This window comes from Bos javanicus, chromosome 13 (assembly GCF_032452875.1).
Source record: "Bos javanicus breed banteng chromosome 13, ARS-OSU_banteng_1.0, whole genome shotgun sequence".
Taxonomy (NCBI): Eukaryota; Metazoa; Chordata; class Mammalia; order Artiodactyla; family Bovidae; genus Bos; species Bos javanicus.
The window spans coordinates 12,533,653-12,552,153 of record NC_083880.1 but is presented as its reverse complement, the minus strand read 5'-3'; the positions used below and the strand labels follow the sequence as shown (position 1 = coordinate 12,552,153).

Sequence of the window (18,501 nt, the reverse complement as noted above, 5' to 3'; positions counted from 1 at the left end):
AGAAGTGCTAGTGCCTCTGCTTTTTTCCTTTCTTTCTTTCTTCTCTCTCACCCTCTTTTTGGTACACAGCAAGAATTCATCTAGTTCTCTCAAAATTCCTTTGCACCCTAGAGAAAAGGTAGAACACCTGAGATAAGACATCCTTTCAATTGAAATGACAAGTGTAATAGACGGGGACCAAAACCCACTCGGCGACAGGGCTCTGTGCTCCCCTTAGATCCTGTCTGTAGGAGGAAATCACTCTGAGAAACCTTTCCCCAGTCAATCATTCATCTATTCCAGTGGCAGGAAGACAGCCTCACCGTCATAAGAGAAATCCAACTCCTTTCTTTTCTATTAGCAATCTCTGACACTCTGAAAGTGGAGACAATAAATAGTGGCAAGGTAAATTACAGGTTGGATACATTTACAGATGGAATTTTTGCCTTTATTTATTTTTTGCTATTATGTATTTGGAAGCTTTAAGATATATAGGCTGTCTTACCCGACCTACCACCACCACCAAAAGTAGCTTCATTATCTTGGTACCAGTATTTTTTCCCCAAAATCTAAGTTCTCTTGCATTTTGCCAGCTGTGCGACAGCCTAGAACAGTTGAGGGCTGACCCTGTAAAATCAGAGCACTTGTCCTGTTGAGACCCAGTGGACTCCACTGTACCCAGAAGCTCACTTGTAGAAAGAGAAGGGGGACAGTGCACCTAAGACATTTCTGTCCAGTGGAAAGTCATCTGATTGCCTTGTGGAAGAAGGCGCCATCCCATCTTGACCGTAGGCACTCGAGTGACCCTGTGTTAGTGAAAAGCCGCAGATGTGAGGGCTCACTCCAAAGCCAGTGGCTTCAGTGGTGCTGAAAACAAAATGAATCTAGTCACAGGACTACCCACACCCTCCTGTTTTAGAGACGTGGCAAAGGTTAACAAGCTACCAGCCCGTGGAACATCTGGTTCTGAAGTTGCTTGACTTTATCCAGAGCAGCAAACAGACACGTGCTCCCCTTTTATAAATTACACGGTCGTTTTTCTCCCTTAAGTAACTGAGCACAGCACAGAGCGTGAAACTTGACAGAGCCCCTAGAAGACAGGTTTCCTCTCACTGCACTGCTGCCGACAGAATTAAAAGGTTAAGGAAGTCATCAGATTTGTCAGATCATTTTTTGGGAGGGGATGAGGACTGTATAATTAGAGGCATCAGTCAAGCTTTTAATTGCAGGTTTCATAGAGCAAAGGGCAATGAATGGTTCAAGTTTATAGAGAGATCACTTCATTGTTCTCTTGCTAGAGTTTTCTTTTGAGACCTGTTAATTGCTAGATCTTTCTCCTGAAGTTAACAAAAGTTCTGCTTGCTCTGAAACTGTAGTAAATGCATATACTGTGCCTTATTGATTTTTGTTGACATTTTACATGTTTTTTTATGCATTCTGAACCTCCGCTTGGACACTCAGTTTGGCACGTGCCCCCAAATAATAAGAGCAAAGTGAATGAAACAGAGTTAGCCCATGGTTTCAGATCTGCCTCCATTAGATGATTTCCTGTGCCTCTCCTGCAGTCTCCAGATAAGAAAGAAAAGTCTCCCGGTCTTATTTCCCCTGCTAATAGTGTCAGTGATAATCACAGTCTTCAAGAGATATTACTTTGAAACGGATGGTGAATCTGGGACTCTCTCATCTTGGAGCTGAGTACGTTTCAGTATGGAGCCAGCAGAGGTCCCGCCGTAGGTCTCTCACGGCATTACACACATCATCTCATCTAGATGCCTTAGAGGAGGCCGCCCAGCTGCTTCTGTTGATGACAGAAACCACAGCCAGTATAGATAGAGGCACCACACTCCAACAGCGTCACCAGCTGCTGTACGTCGGAAGAACTAAGAAATAGCGTGGCATTCTTAGTGAGCTAGACTGCAGGCTTCATTAGGACAGCTTAACGTAGAGGTGAATGAGATGAACCTCCCATGTACTAAGAGTTTTTGTGTATTAAAACTTACAGCATGATGCAAAAAAAAAAAATGCATTGACTTTTTTTCATGACTGGATGTTGTTGTGCTTTGGGGGTGTGGGCAGGCATTGCTTTCTCTTATTGCTGTTGGATGAAAAAGTGCTAATACAGTATTGACTTGATAATCTCACCAGGTACACATGCAGAGCAAACAGAGAAAATGTATTCGATGGCCCCCACAGTGACTCCCATGCACCGAGCCATGCGCTGGTTGTTGAGATGTAGAGTTTTCTGCTTGGCTTCTTGGCCATAGAGGCACCCATCTCATGCAGTGGGTGCCAGAATTCCACTTCTGTGCACTCACTCTGAGATGACAGGCTTTGGCCCCTCAGTGTTTAGATCTGCTTCATTTGCAAATCTTTTTAAGTAGCAATAATAATAATGTTTTGAGGCAATTGAGTGGAACACTAAATTATTCTCTGATACCTAAGTTCAAACTGTGCAAGGCTAAAGAAGCTGAAAATCAATGCACTTTTAAAGTCATTAGAGATCATAAGTGAAATAGTCTGCATTGCTTTAGCTAAGCTTTTAGTGTGCTGTGGTATTATTATAAAATCAGCCTGAATCTGCATTAATTTCACAGTCTTTTTCTCTGAGAAGCCCAAGGGTGCCTGATAAATAAAATGTAAATTTTAGAAGGCAGTGTTTTTATTAGTGGAAAGGGCAGTGAGCCATGTAGTTGGCGCGGTGACCTGCATGGTAGCTGACACTGCTACAAGGAGTCCTATGGATGCTAGTTATTTTACAGACGGAAAAAAAAAAAAAAGAAAAAATAGCCAAGGAGGGTTCAGTGGGCCTCAGGGGAGACATTCAGAGAAATGTGCCTTGTCTTGTGTACGTTCCACTTGAGGTCCAGTCTCTGATGGAAACCGCAAGTTGCAACTTTCAGAAGTCATGAAGATTTGATACAAATAACAAATCCAATGCAAATGTTTACATTTTACTTTATATGCACTGTTGAATATTCCCAGAGTAATGGCGCATTTGTTAATAGGGGGTTTGTTTTTGTTCATCATTAACAGTTACTAAGTAGTTTGTACAGGATTTGGGTATATTTATTTGCATTTAAGTAACATGAATGTGTATTTATACATATATCTAATTTTTAAACCACCCAGAAAAGATGAAGTATATTTATTTGCTGACATTTCAAGCTATTGGAATCTCTTTGCTAATTTGCCCTGGGTGTGAGGATTTTATTATTGGCTGCTTAAAAATCAAGGCTCCCATTTGAAATATAGAACCAGAATGGGTGGATGCCCTCAGTCAAGATAGTCAGCCAAGGAGAAAATGTAAAATTGCAACTCTGTATTTTAGAAAATGCAAAGTAGGTCTTGCGCATTTCAAACCTGTGGCTAAAAACACTTAAAAATTAAAAAAAAAAAAAAAAAAGAGTACCCAGCCTCCTTTCCCTGGACTGCATTCTAAAAATAAATAAACTAATCCATCAGTAAATCTCTCTGCTTTGGTCAGATTAGCAAGTCAGCACTGTAAGTAAAAAAGCAACATGAGATTCAAACCAAAGAGAGAAGTTGTTGAGTTTATGTACTACTGAGAACAGTGTCGTCCTGTGGCAGTTCTCGTAGACTGTGTTGGTTTAACAAGCGTCCAAACCTTTTGTCTTGTTGTTTTTTGTCTTTCCTGCTCCCTGTCCCCTTGTTTCCCACAGGCTGTGCGTTTGTCACGTTTTCTACAAGGGCAATGGCACAGAATGCAATCAAAGCCATGCATCAGTCTCAGACCATGGAGGTACTGTATCATCTGCCCGCTCTTCGTTTTCTTTGTGCAAATGCTGGGGGATGGAAAGCGACTCTCTCCTGTGTGGATTGTTCACCTGACAATCACAGATGTAAACTTTCACCACCTTTCTCTTCATTCATTCATACTCCGCCTCCCTTAATCTCTCTCCCCCCGCCCCACTTTCTTCTCCCTCCCGCTCGCTCTCCTCTCTGAGTTTTTCCCCTAATGACTGGAAACACACCTAGTAAAACCTTCCACTTGCTCTGCATTCTTTGCTGAGCCTTCTGTGGCGGTGGCCCAGGTCCTGCCGTGTAAAGTTCACGATGCCATTTAACCCGGGCATCTTTGTGCCCCTCAGGGAACAAGTCCATTGGCCAGCCGCCAGGGTGGGATGGGTTGAACGCTAACAGCCCCCATTCCAAATTGCAGTGGGCCCCGTGCTCAGTCACAGCGTTCTTTCATTTCTTTTTGTCTTCTTTTTAAATGTGAGGTCAAGTGACCTTTAATCAAGACAAACAGAATTGTTTTGGCATCAGCAGTGTCGGAGAAAGTTAAGACTTCTCCTACAAGATGGAACCAGCGCAAATGTTCATGTATGAGAGCCACCCACCCCCAAAATTAGATTTGCCCCCTTGCTAAAAAAAAATAAAAACAGTAACCAAGAAACTCGAAGGCTCCAATGTGATCTCCTAACGAGAGACACAGTGGCTTTGGGGGAAGAGAAATACGCTGGCATGGGCCCACAAATGTAGACGACGGCTCTGTCCTTTGAGTCTGTGATTCGGGTCATGGCCTTTCAGGATTTTGCACAAAAGCATTCCAAGAGTGATATGCAGTTCCTTACTCTGTATTGTCTGATAGAATCCTTTGGGAGTGCATGTTCTGCTGTATCATGTGAACTGTATCTTTGTGTATGGGTGATCTTTTCTGGAGGTGGCTTTGTACTATTACCTCAAGTTATGTTTTTCATCTTTTGAAAGAAAAAAAGAATTTTTTTTTTCAGTTTTATTTAATGTGCCAAAAGTTCTCTATTGTTTGAGCTTCTTTTTTGCCTCCACTTTTGCGGGGGGTTTTAATTTTTTTGTTGTTCGGTTTTTTTGTTTTCTTTTTTTTGGCCATGCTGCATCTCCCGAAGCATGCCGGGAGCTCAGTGATCTTTCTGGGTCTTGTTCTGTGGGCAGACTTTTTCTAGGGAGCAGAAGGGTGGGTGGAAGTGTGGGGGACGAGAGTGTGCATGGCATTGTCATTCAGTGTTTACTCTACTTTTCTGAGTTTTGATAGCATTGCAAAGCCTATTGTCTTTTTCAGACTTCCTTTTGACTTCAGTATTCCTAACATACCTTATATAATCACTGTGTTTTCCTTTCAGTGCAATGCATTTTTAAGGCACTCACACCCCCCTACGTGAAGGCAAGCTCAGGTGAAAGTCGGCCACAATAAGAGAGAATTAGCGGGATTTGAAATATCTAGGAATCCAGTCTCAAACAACAAGCAGTTACACATGTGATCATGTGTTTGTTCCCCTCCCACCCTCGTCCCCCGCCCTTCTCTTACCTTGGGCAGCTCCACTGCGGTGGATCAGCCTGGTTTCCAGCTGCAGATCAGCCTGGAAATGAAAACAAAAGGACTGTTAAGAAAAAGAAAGTCTTGATATACATGTGTTTCACTCTTAAACATTTTTATTTCCTGTGATGGAGTGATCTGTTCCTGATGGGTCTCACCTTAGATTATTTTTTTCACCCCAGCTATTTCAGCCCTGTTGGAAACACTTGCCGCCCCAGTACCCTCACCCAGGGCTCCCCACCCGAATGGGAGGACTGTGTTCTGTACGTCCCTACGGACGGAGAACACGAGAAAATACAGCAGAACTGGGTATGAACCCAAACCAAAAAAATAGGCTCTCAGAAGGAAAAGAATTTGCTATAGAGAATGGGGCGTATTTATTCTTCAGAAGTCGTTGATCCTTTGTTAATATCACTTATCAGAAATCAGATCTGATGCACTTGTTTTTAAATATGGACATCCATGCTTAATCAGAGAGGCCCTTAGACACTTAAATTTATTGTTTAATTCAAAAATATTGACATTTAAATGGAAGATTATTATGCAGTCTCATTAGAGTTGTATAACTGAAGTTTGTTTTCTTTTTTTTTTAATTAATCACATTATTTTTAGGACTCTGGCTCACATCTTCAACCAAGATGTATGATCTAAGAGATACGAATTCAAAATGATGTGACTGTTAAAGTTTAACTGAACATATTCTTTAAAGAAAAAGAAGTCATTAATTTTATATGGTACCTTGATTTTTCCCACCTTCCTCCAATCTCTGCCCACCCTCTTTTTCCCTTTCATAATTTATACAAGTCATTTTTTGAGCTATAATCATTGGCCTGATTTTCTGCTTTTATATCATTTTCTGGTATTTAAGGAAGAAAAAAAGTCAACCATAAGAGAACTGTGAGGAGGAGATGCTATAATTTGTTACAGAATGAATTTGATAGAATAACAACCCTTTCCATGCAAAACCCTTGCTCTCTGTAATTTCCATCTTCAGAGTGGTTTTGCTCTCTTTAAAATGATGAAGCACTAAAATACAGAGCAGACAAAGAAAAATAAAGTAGAGATTTTTTTTCTAATGGTGGAAATGTTACTTTTATTTAGTTTATTGACTCTTAACATCCTGGGTTGTGACTGTGACCCCCAGAGCTGAAGATCAATCCACTGGAGGTTCAACAGCCAGTCACCTCACTTTTCCCACATTTTGGGGGTTAATAACGGGCATGATTGCCTCATCTATGCATAGCTCCATCCCCAGGAACTACCCAAGGTGACAAGAAAAAAAATGCAACTTTGTTTTCTAAGAGAAAGAAAAATTAACCCAAAGGGAAGGGGAAAGCTCATTTAAATAGGAATATTAAATTTCTGACAGAAGAGAGAGGTCTGTTATCATGCTGAGTTTCAATAAAAGTTTGTTGTTTTTTTTTAATCACTTGGGTAGAATTAACTTCTTTTTTCTCAGCAAAATTTCACAGCTTTAATTGTGATGGAATGTGTAGTAAGCTGTATGGAGAGGGAAACCAATTGGTTTCCACTGAGTGTTTACCAAGTGGTGAATGTTGAAAAGTGATCTTAAAAGGAAGTCCTCCTGCCTGGGGTGTTAGGCCCTTACTTTCCCTAAGGACCACCTCCATCTCAAAGATGCTGGTCCTGTTATATAACCTATGGCCATTTCTCACTCACTACCCCTGATCCTCCTGCCTTTTAAAGGAAATGAACATGGAAAGAAGCTCCTAGAACAGCAAGATTGATTAGGAAAAGAAGCCAGGTAGAAATCTCCAGCTCCCATTTGAAATCTCCACCTCCCTGGACTAGAACACAATCCTGATATTTCATTTTTGATTTGCAGTAGCCTGGGATTAGTGATAGATTAGATGTGGTAGAGAAGGAGGAGACCTTTCTAAAAACATGGGGACAGGGACATCGGTTCATGCCTGCGTTCCCTGAATATCTCCTTCCTTCATCCATGTTCCTAAAAATGAAACCCACTGCTCCCGATTACATTACTGGGTCGATGTAATTCCCACCATTCCAAAGTTAAAAAATGCTTAACTGAGCATTGGAAAGAGTGAAAAAAAAAAGAAAAAAAGACGTGAATGACAGGCACTCTCACTCCCATTACGTCTCCCCCTCTTCGTGCCCAGGTTACACATAGCAACAGACAGACACACCACGACAAGTCCATCTTTCAGACAAATGAACCATGAAGCTTAATTAAGGGCCAGTGATCAGGTCTCTTGTCCCTGAGGAGGTCCTGGGATGGTGGAAGGAAGACCCCTGAAGAGAGAAGGCGAGGCAGTGTAATAAGCAGATCACGAGAGCAGAATGGCTTCTTCAAGCACCAGAGCCCCAGAGACACCAGTGACAGACCCTGGAATAATATTCTGTTGATGGTGCTATTCAGAGAAGACGAAGGACCATCAAACCACTTAAAAACCAGCCCGGCTCGGCCCCTCTGCTGCAGTCATTCAGAAAGCTAGGCCCCACACTGACTGAGTGTCCCGAGCCCAGTGGACCAGGCTGTAACCCCCTCTTCACTTTCCGCTGTGTCTGACCACAGGGCTGCTCTTCACCGATCGTGGTGAAGTTCGCGGATACGCAGAAGGACAAGGAGCAAAGGCGCCTCCAGCAGCAACTGGCGCAGCAGATGCAGCAGCTCAACACTGCCACCTGGGGGAACCTGACGGGTCTGGGCGGCCTCACCCCGCAGTACCTGGCGGTAAGTTCCTGGGGGTGGGGACGTGGGGTCCCCAGGAGGAGAGAGAGCGCCCCGCCCCTGGAACTCTTCCAGACTCCTGTTCCCTCAGTACACCAAAAGCTCAGCCTCGGGACGCTGTGAATGCCAGGAAATTCTTGGCCTCGATGCAGAGTTTTTCCAGGTGAAATTGATGAGCATAAGGATGGACCCTTCGGTCTAGCTAGATGTAGGCTGAGCTGGGCTCCACAAGGCTGGGTGTTAACCAGTGTTCCAGCATCAACTCCTGCATCAGGAGGGGTGCGGCATGCTCCCCGCACCATGATTTAAGGTCCCCAGGCAGCCGTGGTCTGCCCGCTCTCTATGCCCTTGGCAGGACCTAGGAGGGAGGCCTCGTGGAACCATCCTTCACTGGGTCTTCCCAGAGGAGGTATGTTGATTCAGTTCAGATGTTCCTTTATCTGTTGGAAACCAGAAACTCAGATCCCGTTTCAGGACGAATAGCCCCTGTTCTTCCAGCCATCCCTTACAGTTCATTGTTGCTAAACTTTCACCTCCTTTTTTGTTTATTTGCACCTTTGTGCTGCCCATTTCACTTTGCCACTGTCTTTATTAAAATGCCAGAGTCAAAACCTAGGACCGTCCCCCTGGTAAGATCGAAACAGCATGAGGAGCGAGCCCTAGTGTGAGCTTCAAAGCATCTGCACGTAGCTTGAAAGTGGTGGAAGGCAGCTCATACTCCCCTAAGGTTTCGCTTGCTTTTGCTTGATCTAGTGCCGAACCATGCTTCTCTATCCCCCTTTTCTGCCGGGCTACACGTTAATTAATGTAATTTTATATTGTGCATTTGGGCCTTTGATTCTAGCCGCTGTCTGTCCATGTATGTGTGTCCTCATTCTGTCCTGACCTTTGAACTGTTGCCCTCAGTATAGTATGACCCATGAGCTGTCCTTTGTAGCAGAACCCATACTGTTGTGCAAAACAGCCCTCCCTGTAACCTTGAAAGGTGATCCCCCTGCTGCAGGTGAGGGAAAGGAGAGGCTTAAAGAGGTTTTGTTACTTCACCCAAGGTCATGGCGTTGGTGGTCAGGCAGGATTTCAACCCTCTGTGTGCTCTCTCCATCCAGCCTGGCTGCTTCTCCAAGGAGTTGTGATTCATATTCCCCTTTTATTTTAATATTTACTTGTTTGGCTGCGTTGGGTCTTAGTCGAGGTTTGTGGGGTCTTCGTTGTTATCACGCAGTGTTTTTCATCGCCGCGCACAGGCTCTCCAGTTGCGGTGCTCAGGCTTAGTTGCTCCATGCAGGTGGGATTGTAGTTTCCAGATCAGAGATCACACCCGCATCTCCTGCATTGCAAGGCAGACTCTCAACCACTGGACCACCAGGGCAGTCCCTGATAATCCTCCTTTACCCACCCTCAGGCCTGTCGGGGTCTGACGAGCAGTTACTCATGACACGTCTGCGTGTCTTGCGGGAGAAGCATGCCTCTCCTGCCTTCCCCTGAATCACTGATAGAAGCAGTAACCGAGTTTGCTGTCACCTTCTAGCCAGTTTTCCATCTTATCCACAGGGACCCCGTGTGAAATTTCCTCATGTCTTGCCAAAGTAAAATTGGTGAAATAAAATATAAAATAAATTATCTATAATTTATATAGTTATGTATTTATATATCAATTATGTATTTATATAATATATTAAATATGAAATAAAATATAAAAATTTTTTGTTGCTGAAATAAAAAATAAAAACAAGGTTTTCTATCATAGGTTGATGGCAAGCTCACCTTTTCAGAGTTTTTAAGGATCCAGCTTTGTGTTCCACTGTTTCCAGGAGCCAGGACCCCTGTGCCTGTCCCAGTCTTCTGGCCCCACCCTCCCAGCACCTGTTTTTTTTGTGTTGAGGGTAGATTCTGACTCTGGCTCACCAGAGTGTGGTTGTCAGTGGAAAGAATCCTCGGGTTAATGACCCTCCAGGTATTGCAACTTCCTCCAGTAGAAATTATTAATCCCTCAAAGTATCTTCAAAGCTAATTTAATTTGACTAAACTTCAGTTTTTAAAACATGGTACAGAGCTGCATTCTCTTGCAACCACAAGAGAATGGGAAACCTGAGAAATCAAGCCAAGAGAAGGGATTTCTCTCAGTCAAAGCGAATCATCCCTGGCTTCCCCTCTTCCTCACTCTGTGTCTGTGTCTGTCTGATATCTAGGTATCTGTTACACCGAATCCAGAAGGATGAGTGAAAGGTGTATTCCTGTTTCTGATAACTGCTCACATTAATCCCCATAGTATCGTTGCAACTAGGACTTGGGTAGAATCGAGTCAGCTGCTGGATGCCCGTTTGTGAGTCCCGTACCATGGTGGAGTCTCCTCCTCCTAGAGCTGAGGAAACCGACACTTAACCTGCCCGAGTGGCAGCACTCTCCGTTAGGCTGCGCAGAGCTCCAAGTGAATGATGAGAGCCTATTTTGTAAATAGTGAATTCTTCTGGTTCCTCCTCAGCTCATAGAACTGTGGCAGTTTTTTAATAATAGATTTGGTGAGTCTATGCTTTTGACATCCATGGACTTCTGAGTATAGGAGACGGCCCCACACCCACTCCAGGGTACAGACTGTGGCTATACTGATCTACCAGAAGGAGGGTATCAGTAAGTCCAGTCACACACTTAGTGCAGCACCTAAGTGAAAGCCGCTCAGTCGTGTCTTTGCAACCCCATGGACTGTAGCCCGCCAGGCTCCTCTGTTCATGGAATTCTCCAGGCAAGAATACTGGAGTGGGTTGATATTTCCTTCTCCAGGGGATCTTCCCGACCCAGGGATCAAATCCGGTTTCCCCGCACTGCAGTCAGGTCTTTACCCTCTGAGCCACCAGAGAAACCCTAAGTTAACCTGTAATTCAACTTACTGGGACAAATAAAGGAGGGCTTTCAAATGGTGATCACACGCCTTACCTTGTGCTGCCCGCTGTTTCTGCGTGCGGGATAAATGTACTTCTGGAAGCTCCAAAGACAAAATGCAGAGACCTTTTCACAGCTGTCTTCATTTCTTTTTAGAAGATGCTAATATATTTCTAATAATAGCGTCAGGGTATATAGCACCAGATAGTTCTAAGTTTTGACAAATAGTATGTTCCTCTGTGCCCACGAAGTCCACCTTAAAATGGTTGACCATTGTCTTTATCCTACAGTTATGACTGTAGCTTTGGAGCTGTGAATAGATACATTTATCTCTGTAGGTATCTCAGCGGTTTCTCTGTTAGTCCAGGAGTTGGGGAATCTGTGCATTCCTAATGAAGGTTGTAGGACAGGGAGCTGTGAAGGAAAGCGGAGGAGACCCAGGGTTGGACCCTGATTGACAGAGATGAGTTACGAGAACTACTAAGCTCCAGAGAGATAGCATTAGTCACGCCATGTTGGATTCCATAGATTTAACACCTGGTTGTTAAAAATTGTAAATTGATGAATTGTTTAAAGCAGTGACGTTATTGAGTCTCCCGGTGTCTGGTTACTTAATAGAGATTAGACATTAATATGGATTTATGGCTCCAACACTGGGAACCTTTAGCCGGTTAAGAGGCAGCAGTAGCTGACTATTTGAATGTAAAGGGAACTGGATGTGCCCCTGTGGACGTGGCAAGTTCCTTTGTCCTGAGCTGCCTTTCTTTTTGACAGGATGTTTCTCTGTTTTTGGTATTTTTTTTTTTTTTTTCAGCTTCTGCAGCAGGCCACCTCCTCCAGCAACCTGGGTGCATTCAGTGGCATTCAGCAGATGGCGGGTAAGTCATGAGGCCTGCCTGGCCTTTGGACCGCTCTGTTGTCTGAATTTGGGATGGGTTCAGAGGGTGAAGAAGATGGGGGAAAGAACCACAAACCTGTCCTGTTGGCTTAGGTGTTACACCTTAGAGTAAGCTGCTCAGAAGTTGATTTTCTATCCCTGGCATCTCCAACAGTTATATAACAAGAAAACTGGGGGCTGAGAATTCGTGCATAGTACCCTCGAGAAAGTGGAAAGTGTTAGTCACTCAGTTGTGTCTGTTTGCGACCCCATGGACTGTAGCCCACCAGGCACTTCTGTCCATGGGATTCTCCAGGCAAGCATACTGGAGTGGGTTGCCATTTCCTTCTCCAGGGAATCTTCTGGACCCAGAGATCGAACCCAGGTCCTCCCACATTGCAGGCAGATTCTTTTACCCTCCAGAGTTGTGTTTATTTTTTCTTAAAGGGTTTGACTGCTGGAAGGTGGGGAAGGGGGAGGGGGTGGATTTCCAGCAAGAGCTGTGTATCCAGGGCAGCCACCATGATTGACGTCCCTCTAAAATTTTAATAACAGGCAGTCAATAAAAATGTTTTGTCCTCCATAATGAAAGCCAGGCTTGCAGACCTATCTCTGACTGATACCATTTCAGTCCCTTGATAACCACAATTAACAGGGGTGCCTTTTTTTATTTTTATTTTTTTTAATTTAAAAGAATCCTAGCTGATAGAATTGTGCATCAGAAGCTTTTATGGGAAAGTGGAAATCTTCGTTGTGGGGGGGAGGGGGGCAAGGTGGGGGGCGGGGTGGGAATCACAGTGGGACTGCATGTGAAAGCCAGCCCCTGAAGGTTTTCTTTTGATAATGAGCTGTGTTGGTAGTGACCTAGGGGCAGTGATTAGTGAAAGGTGGGTCCCGCTGAGTCACCTTCCAGGCTGATACCCTGACCCGTGCGGTGAATCAGGACGTAGGGGCCAGTAACCTGCCGCGAGGAACAGTCAGGAAGCTTCTTCCTCAATTCCAAAAACGTCGAGGAGAGTGGACGAGGAGAGCAGATTGCTGGCATATTAGAGGCAAGCCCAGTTGCTTCCATCAGTGACACCCTGAGTCAGTGAGATTAACCCAGGACATGCAGACTCTAAGCCTGATTTCTTTATCTGTCACTGTGAAAACTCCTTTTTTCTCTTTTTCTCCTGAATCCATAGCCTGTGTTATTATTTTTCTTCTCCTTGTGTCACTTTGAACGGAACTGGAGAGACTTGGCATGAGCACACTCAGATCCCTCCTCCTGTGCGTCCTGTGGCCGTTAGCCCTGCCTTCCGTGGTGGCCCCTGGGGCTAAACTGTGACCTTTCTGACGGGGTGGACTGGCCTGCAGTAAGAGCAGCGCTCAGTTACTCGTGGCCCTTTAAATCTGCGGGCACCGCCCACCTATTCTGTCATAAGACAGCTTTGGGATTATTAGAAAAAAATAGATGTTAAAATAAAAAATAGTGAAATCATTCAACAGAATGTTAATGAACACAGTTGAGAAAGCTGGCCTCGGAGCTAAGTATCTCCTTGAACAGTTGATTTATTTTTAGTTCTGTGAAAGGAGGCTGGAGAGACAGAACTTAAATATTCAAGGAGTTTTCTACATTTTTAAAAAAGAGAAAACCTCCGGATTGCACCCTCTGAAAGAAATGTCAAGATGCATCGTGTTTTCCACCAAGGCAGGATTTTTCTTCTAATCAGTTGGAACCCCCCGCCCCCAAATTCAGAATTAAGAGTCTTCCCTTAGAGGAAGCCTCAGGCTCTCCCATTGCCGTGGTTAAATTATGCAGAGAAGGTCACTGGGTCCCGAGGCTGCTGCCCGGCGTGTCTTCCCGGTGGACAGGGCGCCCTGCCACTCTTCATTAGGCCGTGAGCCCACGGCGCACCACCTCGGGTCAGGATGTTGGTGTGTGTACACCATGCAGTCATTTATCAATGGAGAGTACCTGGGAGTCACCTTAGAAGGTGTGTGGAGCAGATGGCTAATTTAAAGTCAGTCTGTAAATGCGCTCGGCCTTCCAAAATACCCCTTTCTTGAACCTTCTAGTGTGAAATCCAGCACCAAGGCTGCCCAGGCTGTGCAGTCAAAGGCCAAGTGTCCCATTTTCTGCTGTCACCTTGAGTAGTGAGGACTGAGGATGGGGGTGTCAGGGTTCTTCTGCTTCGCCATTTCGTAACAAGTGCCCTTCATTCTTATGGAAAATCAGGAAGCATTATGGTTATTTTTTTTTCAACCAAGTTCTATGGCCCCCGGCTCTTTCATTGTCTCCCCAAAGTAGGGCTTTTCTCGCCGTCAGTCACCTAAACCCATCCTGGAAAGCAGAGGGATCATAGGGGTCCCTTCGTGGAAGAAGGTTCCCGCACGCACTGAATTGTGGGAGGGGGCCGCTCTTCCCCGTTTCCCTAAAAACCTTCACTTCCTTCCCCTCCTCCCTCACCTGTGAATTCTCCTGAAGCATCGACGCTGAGAGGGTGTGGCCTCCTCTCAGTGGCATTTGTGGACTCTTTTGGGGCTGCCGACAAGTGAGTAAATTTATTATTTCGCAGCTGCAAATTTACGTTCTGCATACAGTCCCAATGAAACTTAAGTGAAATGCCTGGTTTTTGAATTAAGAAATTTGACTTTAGCTGGACATCTAAGCCACACACCGTTCCATAAACTAACGGCAGTATCTTTAAGAATGACTTGTTAAAAAAATAAATAAAAGAAACAAAGAAAGAAGAATGCGTCGTGGAAGGTTTGGGGTCAGCAGGTGGGTACAGTGTCCTACGTGTTACACACGAGCGTGCTTCTCACACTTTCACCAAGAGGTGCCTCATCCCAGACCCCTCCTAGGGCCACAGCGCCTGTAAGCGAGCGAGGCTGTGGAGGAGCGAGAGCAGTGCCCAGTCGCTCAGTCGAGTCCGACTCTTTTTCGACCCCATGGACTGTAGCCCACCAGGCTCCTCCGTCCGTGGGATTCTCCAGGCAGGAATACTGCAATGGGTGGCCGGCCATTTTCTCCTCCAGGGCATCTTCCCGGCCCAGAGGTTGAACTTGCATCTCTTATGTCTCCTGCATTGGTAGGTGGGTTCTGTACCACTAGAGCCACCTGGGAAGCCCCACGTTCATGTCCAGAGAGCCAGCTCCACGGGGCAGACTCGAGCGCTGCAGCTGAGAGCAGCGTCCACAGACGGTGAATGTCATCTGGGAAAGCAGGGATACTGTGTTGTGAACAGCTCTGAAAACAGGGTCTGTCCTACAGGAAACTGAGATGTCTCACCACCGTCTAGAATGTCTCATCTGAATGAGGAAACATTTTCTGTTTGAGGAGGAAATAAAGCTGGAAAAGGAAAAAAAAAAACAGAAAAGCAAAACAACAACAAAAATTAGGTGACAAGTTTCTAAAGTAGTTACATCAATAAAATCAGATGAGACATCAATGATATACTTATTTGTTCTTAAAAAAAAAAAAAAAAAACCATTTACCTTTCAAATTAAAAGTAACTTCAGAAGTGTTTTACGATTTTATGAAAGGGAACCTTTCCTAAATCTGACATATAAAAAGCAGAGAATATAACAGTAAGGCTGTAATCTTTATAAGCTGACTGCTTTTATGTGCATCCTTTTTATTTTTTGTGTATCCTTCAAGTCGATTGATTCTACTTTCCCTCTTATCACTTGTGATAAAAATTTGTCCATTTCCCACTCAAACTGTGATACTTTTTCCATGAATTCCTGAAATCTCCCTAACTTGGGGTCTGAGTTCAGGCCAAGAGTCTGGATTTTTCCAGAAAAGAAAGAATAAGGAGAAACTGGTTTTTCGGTCTTTCGTTTCTTTATAACAACGATCATCTGAAAAAAGCATCATGTTAGAAAAACGAGGGTAGTATTACACCAGTTTGCTTTTCACAGAGCACCTTGAAATAATCCTGGGTTTCATCCTCACACTTTACGGCACGCCAGGGAGAAAACCACCACTACAGCACTCCCACATACTGCAGCAGCTTTGTGACATAGGGACTCTTAGCATCCCATTCCACAGGTGGGGCAACTGAGGGTGAGAGAAGTTAATGAACAAACTTGCCCAGAGTCACCAAGGTAAGAAATGGCGGGTCCGCATTTCAAACTGGCCTGAGCTCCCTGTCGCCTCCCCCGCCCCCGGCCGCCACTCAGTGCACTGCGCGTCCACAAATCCAGGTATGGAATCACTCAGACGAATGAGGAGACCAACCAAGAAGCAAATCTGAGCCATCAGTGAACAATGCACAAGAACCCCAAAACTGCTCCAAGAGAAGCAATCCAGTGTCGGCCGCAGAAAAACCTCCTTTCATTCTGGACAGCGTCACAGATTTATCAGGGGGTGGTTTTCTGCTAGAGGAAATGTTTTTCTAGGGTGAGGGGGGCTTGTTAGTAAGAAATTGCAGAGGTTATGAAGCGGTGGCCTAAGAAGAAGATCTGATGACAAAGGGAAAACTGCTTCGCTTGACTTCCAACAGTCAGAAGCGTGTAGTAATTCGCTTTCAGAATCTCTGGCCTAAGTTTCCAAAGTCAGAGGGAAATCATAGTGGGCAAGTGTCTGCCTGAAAGAACCACATAGCGACTTCTGTACTGGTCGGAGATCCGGCTCAGAGCAAAGACGGTCTCAGCGTGTCTGTGACGAGCGGAGAAGAGGGAAGACTTTGGCCAAAACTGGACCTCGCGTTGGGGACACACTTGGGAGGTGTGCATACTGGACCCACAAAGGCCCCGGGTTCTTCCCAGAGCCCAGCCTCCCCTCCTCCACACCCCGCACTCCCTGCTAATAGTCCTTAGGAGAATGCGAGAATGCTCCATAACCACCCATCTGTCACTTTCTAACAGACCTGATTGGCAAGCGCTGGTAACAACTGACATCTGTTCTCGCTTATTGAAATGCAGATTTATGGTAATTGCTCTGAACAATAAGACACAGAATTACCTAAGGTGAACATTCAATTAAATTTTCATGCCCTTCTCCTCATAAATAATTAAAAAAAAAAAAAAGCCTTCAGTTTCAAGTAGGCACAGTGTGCACTCTTCGGTACATACTTTCCTCATTTGGAGATGGGTTGTCTTTTCCAGAGTAATGAGGGAAAAGTGGAACCCCTGTATGCCTAACTTTCCCCCCACCCCCCGGCCATCTTGGCACATTGTTGGATTTCCTAAAACTTATCTCAATGTTTTGCATTTCTCATCACTCAGATTATTTGCCCCTGGTTTGAAGGATGTCCACCCGAGCAGAGTGCTTTGTGAGGTTAAAAGAGGGTGGTTCTCTTCTCAAGGAAGAGCTGTTTGCCAACCAGAAACAGCATCACCTCGCCCCCCCCCCATGCCCCCAGGGCCTGGGCCACCCCTCCTCCATCCCATGCCCTTTGAGGATTTTTGTGTCGGAGACCGGAGATGAGATGGGGGGCCCTGGAGGGTGGAGAAAGGAGCTGAGAAGGACAGGACAGGGTCCTTAAACACACACACACAGAAAACACAAAATGATGGAGAAGGAACCAGACATGTGAGTTCAACATCAGCAGAAGCAACACCCGCTTTCAGACAGCCGGAGCAGGGACGGGGTGGCCAGGACTGACTGTCCGTGGGGGGCTAAGCCTGCAGCAGCTGGAGGTCTAGAAAGATGCTGGTACCGGGAAGTCTGTGCAGTTCACCAGGCAGAGGACGGAGCTCGGGGTGCGTCCCCTCGGAGCCTCCTGAGCTGCCTTCGTAGCTGAGGTCCGAGGCCTTTCCCACTAGCAGTGGGGCCGCCAGGCCCCCAAGCCCCTGCCCTGAACGGGAGGGGAGGGGAGATGTCCACACTGCAGGTGAGACCCTCTGGTTACGGGAGCACCAGGGGCAAGAAGAGCCAAAGCGTCTGTCCCCGGGGCCCTGCACGCCTGCTGTGAAGACAGTGGGATCCTGCCCCACCGGTGTCCAGGGCTCTCCCCACACCCCGCGCGTGTCCCTGCGATGTGCCGATGTCAGCCGTGGCCGGGGTGTCCCCCCTAGGAGGCTTTCTTGCTGGAGGGACGGTCTGGGGAACAGGCTTCAGGCCGCTACCTGGCTGGACAGAAGGACATTGCAGGGAACAGCTGCGTGTTGCCCCCGGGAGGTGGACAGGAGCGCCCATCACATCCCTCACGCCCACTGCCCGCAGGTTCCTAGGGCCGGCCTCAGCACGGCCCCTGCCCTGTGTTAGCCGGCAGCTCCGATGTTCTCGGAGAATGTCTGGCTTGACTGTATGCATCATGGTTCGGGGTCGGTGGGGGCAGGGGGGTGTTGGGATGGGGGGAGCTGTGTTCTTTGATCCAGTCTCTGTGCTGTCACTCCTGAGCTCAGATTTCTCGATTCCTCCCAATTGCTGTCGCCAAGCCCAGGGCTATCGTTGAATGGTTTTCTACCAGGACTCGCAGCCCTTTTAGGACATTTCGTGAGAATGAGCTTCTGGGTCCGAGTCTTATTTCCAGAAACAGATAGAATTTCCCGCAGTCCCTGGCTCCGCTCCGCTCGGATGGGAGGTTTAGTTTTCGGCCCGGGGCCCGGGGTCTGTCTTGTCGTGGCCGCGTGCTGACAGCTGGCGAGCTGGGCAGCACCTGCAGGTCCTGCCTCTGCTTCTCTCCACCTAAGCCCCACCTCCTTGCCCCAAACGCTCTGATGCTGGAGTCACGACGCCTCTCCTCCCCTCCTTCATCTCTGCTTTGCTAGGGTCCATGTTCTGCTCCGTAGCGGTCGGTGGTTGAACAG

General features: G+C 46.1%; 1 protein-coding gene across 14 annotated transcripts in view; it reads left to right on the top strand.

Moving 5' to 3' along the window:
* Window positions 1-18,501, top strand: part of CELF2 (CUGBP Elav-like family member 2) — a 663,065-nt gene that overhangs the window by 605,519 nt on the left and 39,045 nt on the right. For all 14 annotated transcript variants that reach the window (XM_061435730.1, XM_061435722.1, XM_061435728.1 and 11 more), the window contains 3 exons: window positions 3,660-3,739; window positions 7,851-8,009; window positions 11,698-11,761. In XM_061435730.1, the coding sequence (XP_061291714.1) occupies window positions 3,660-3,739; window positions 7,851-8,009; window positions 11,698-11,761 (303 nt within the window). The remainder of the gene's footprint in view (window positions 1-3,659; window positions 3,740-7,850; window positions 8,010-11,697; window positions 11,762-18,501) is intronic.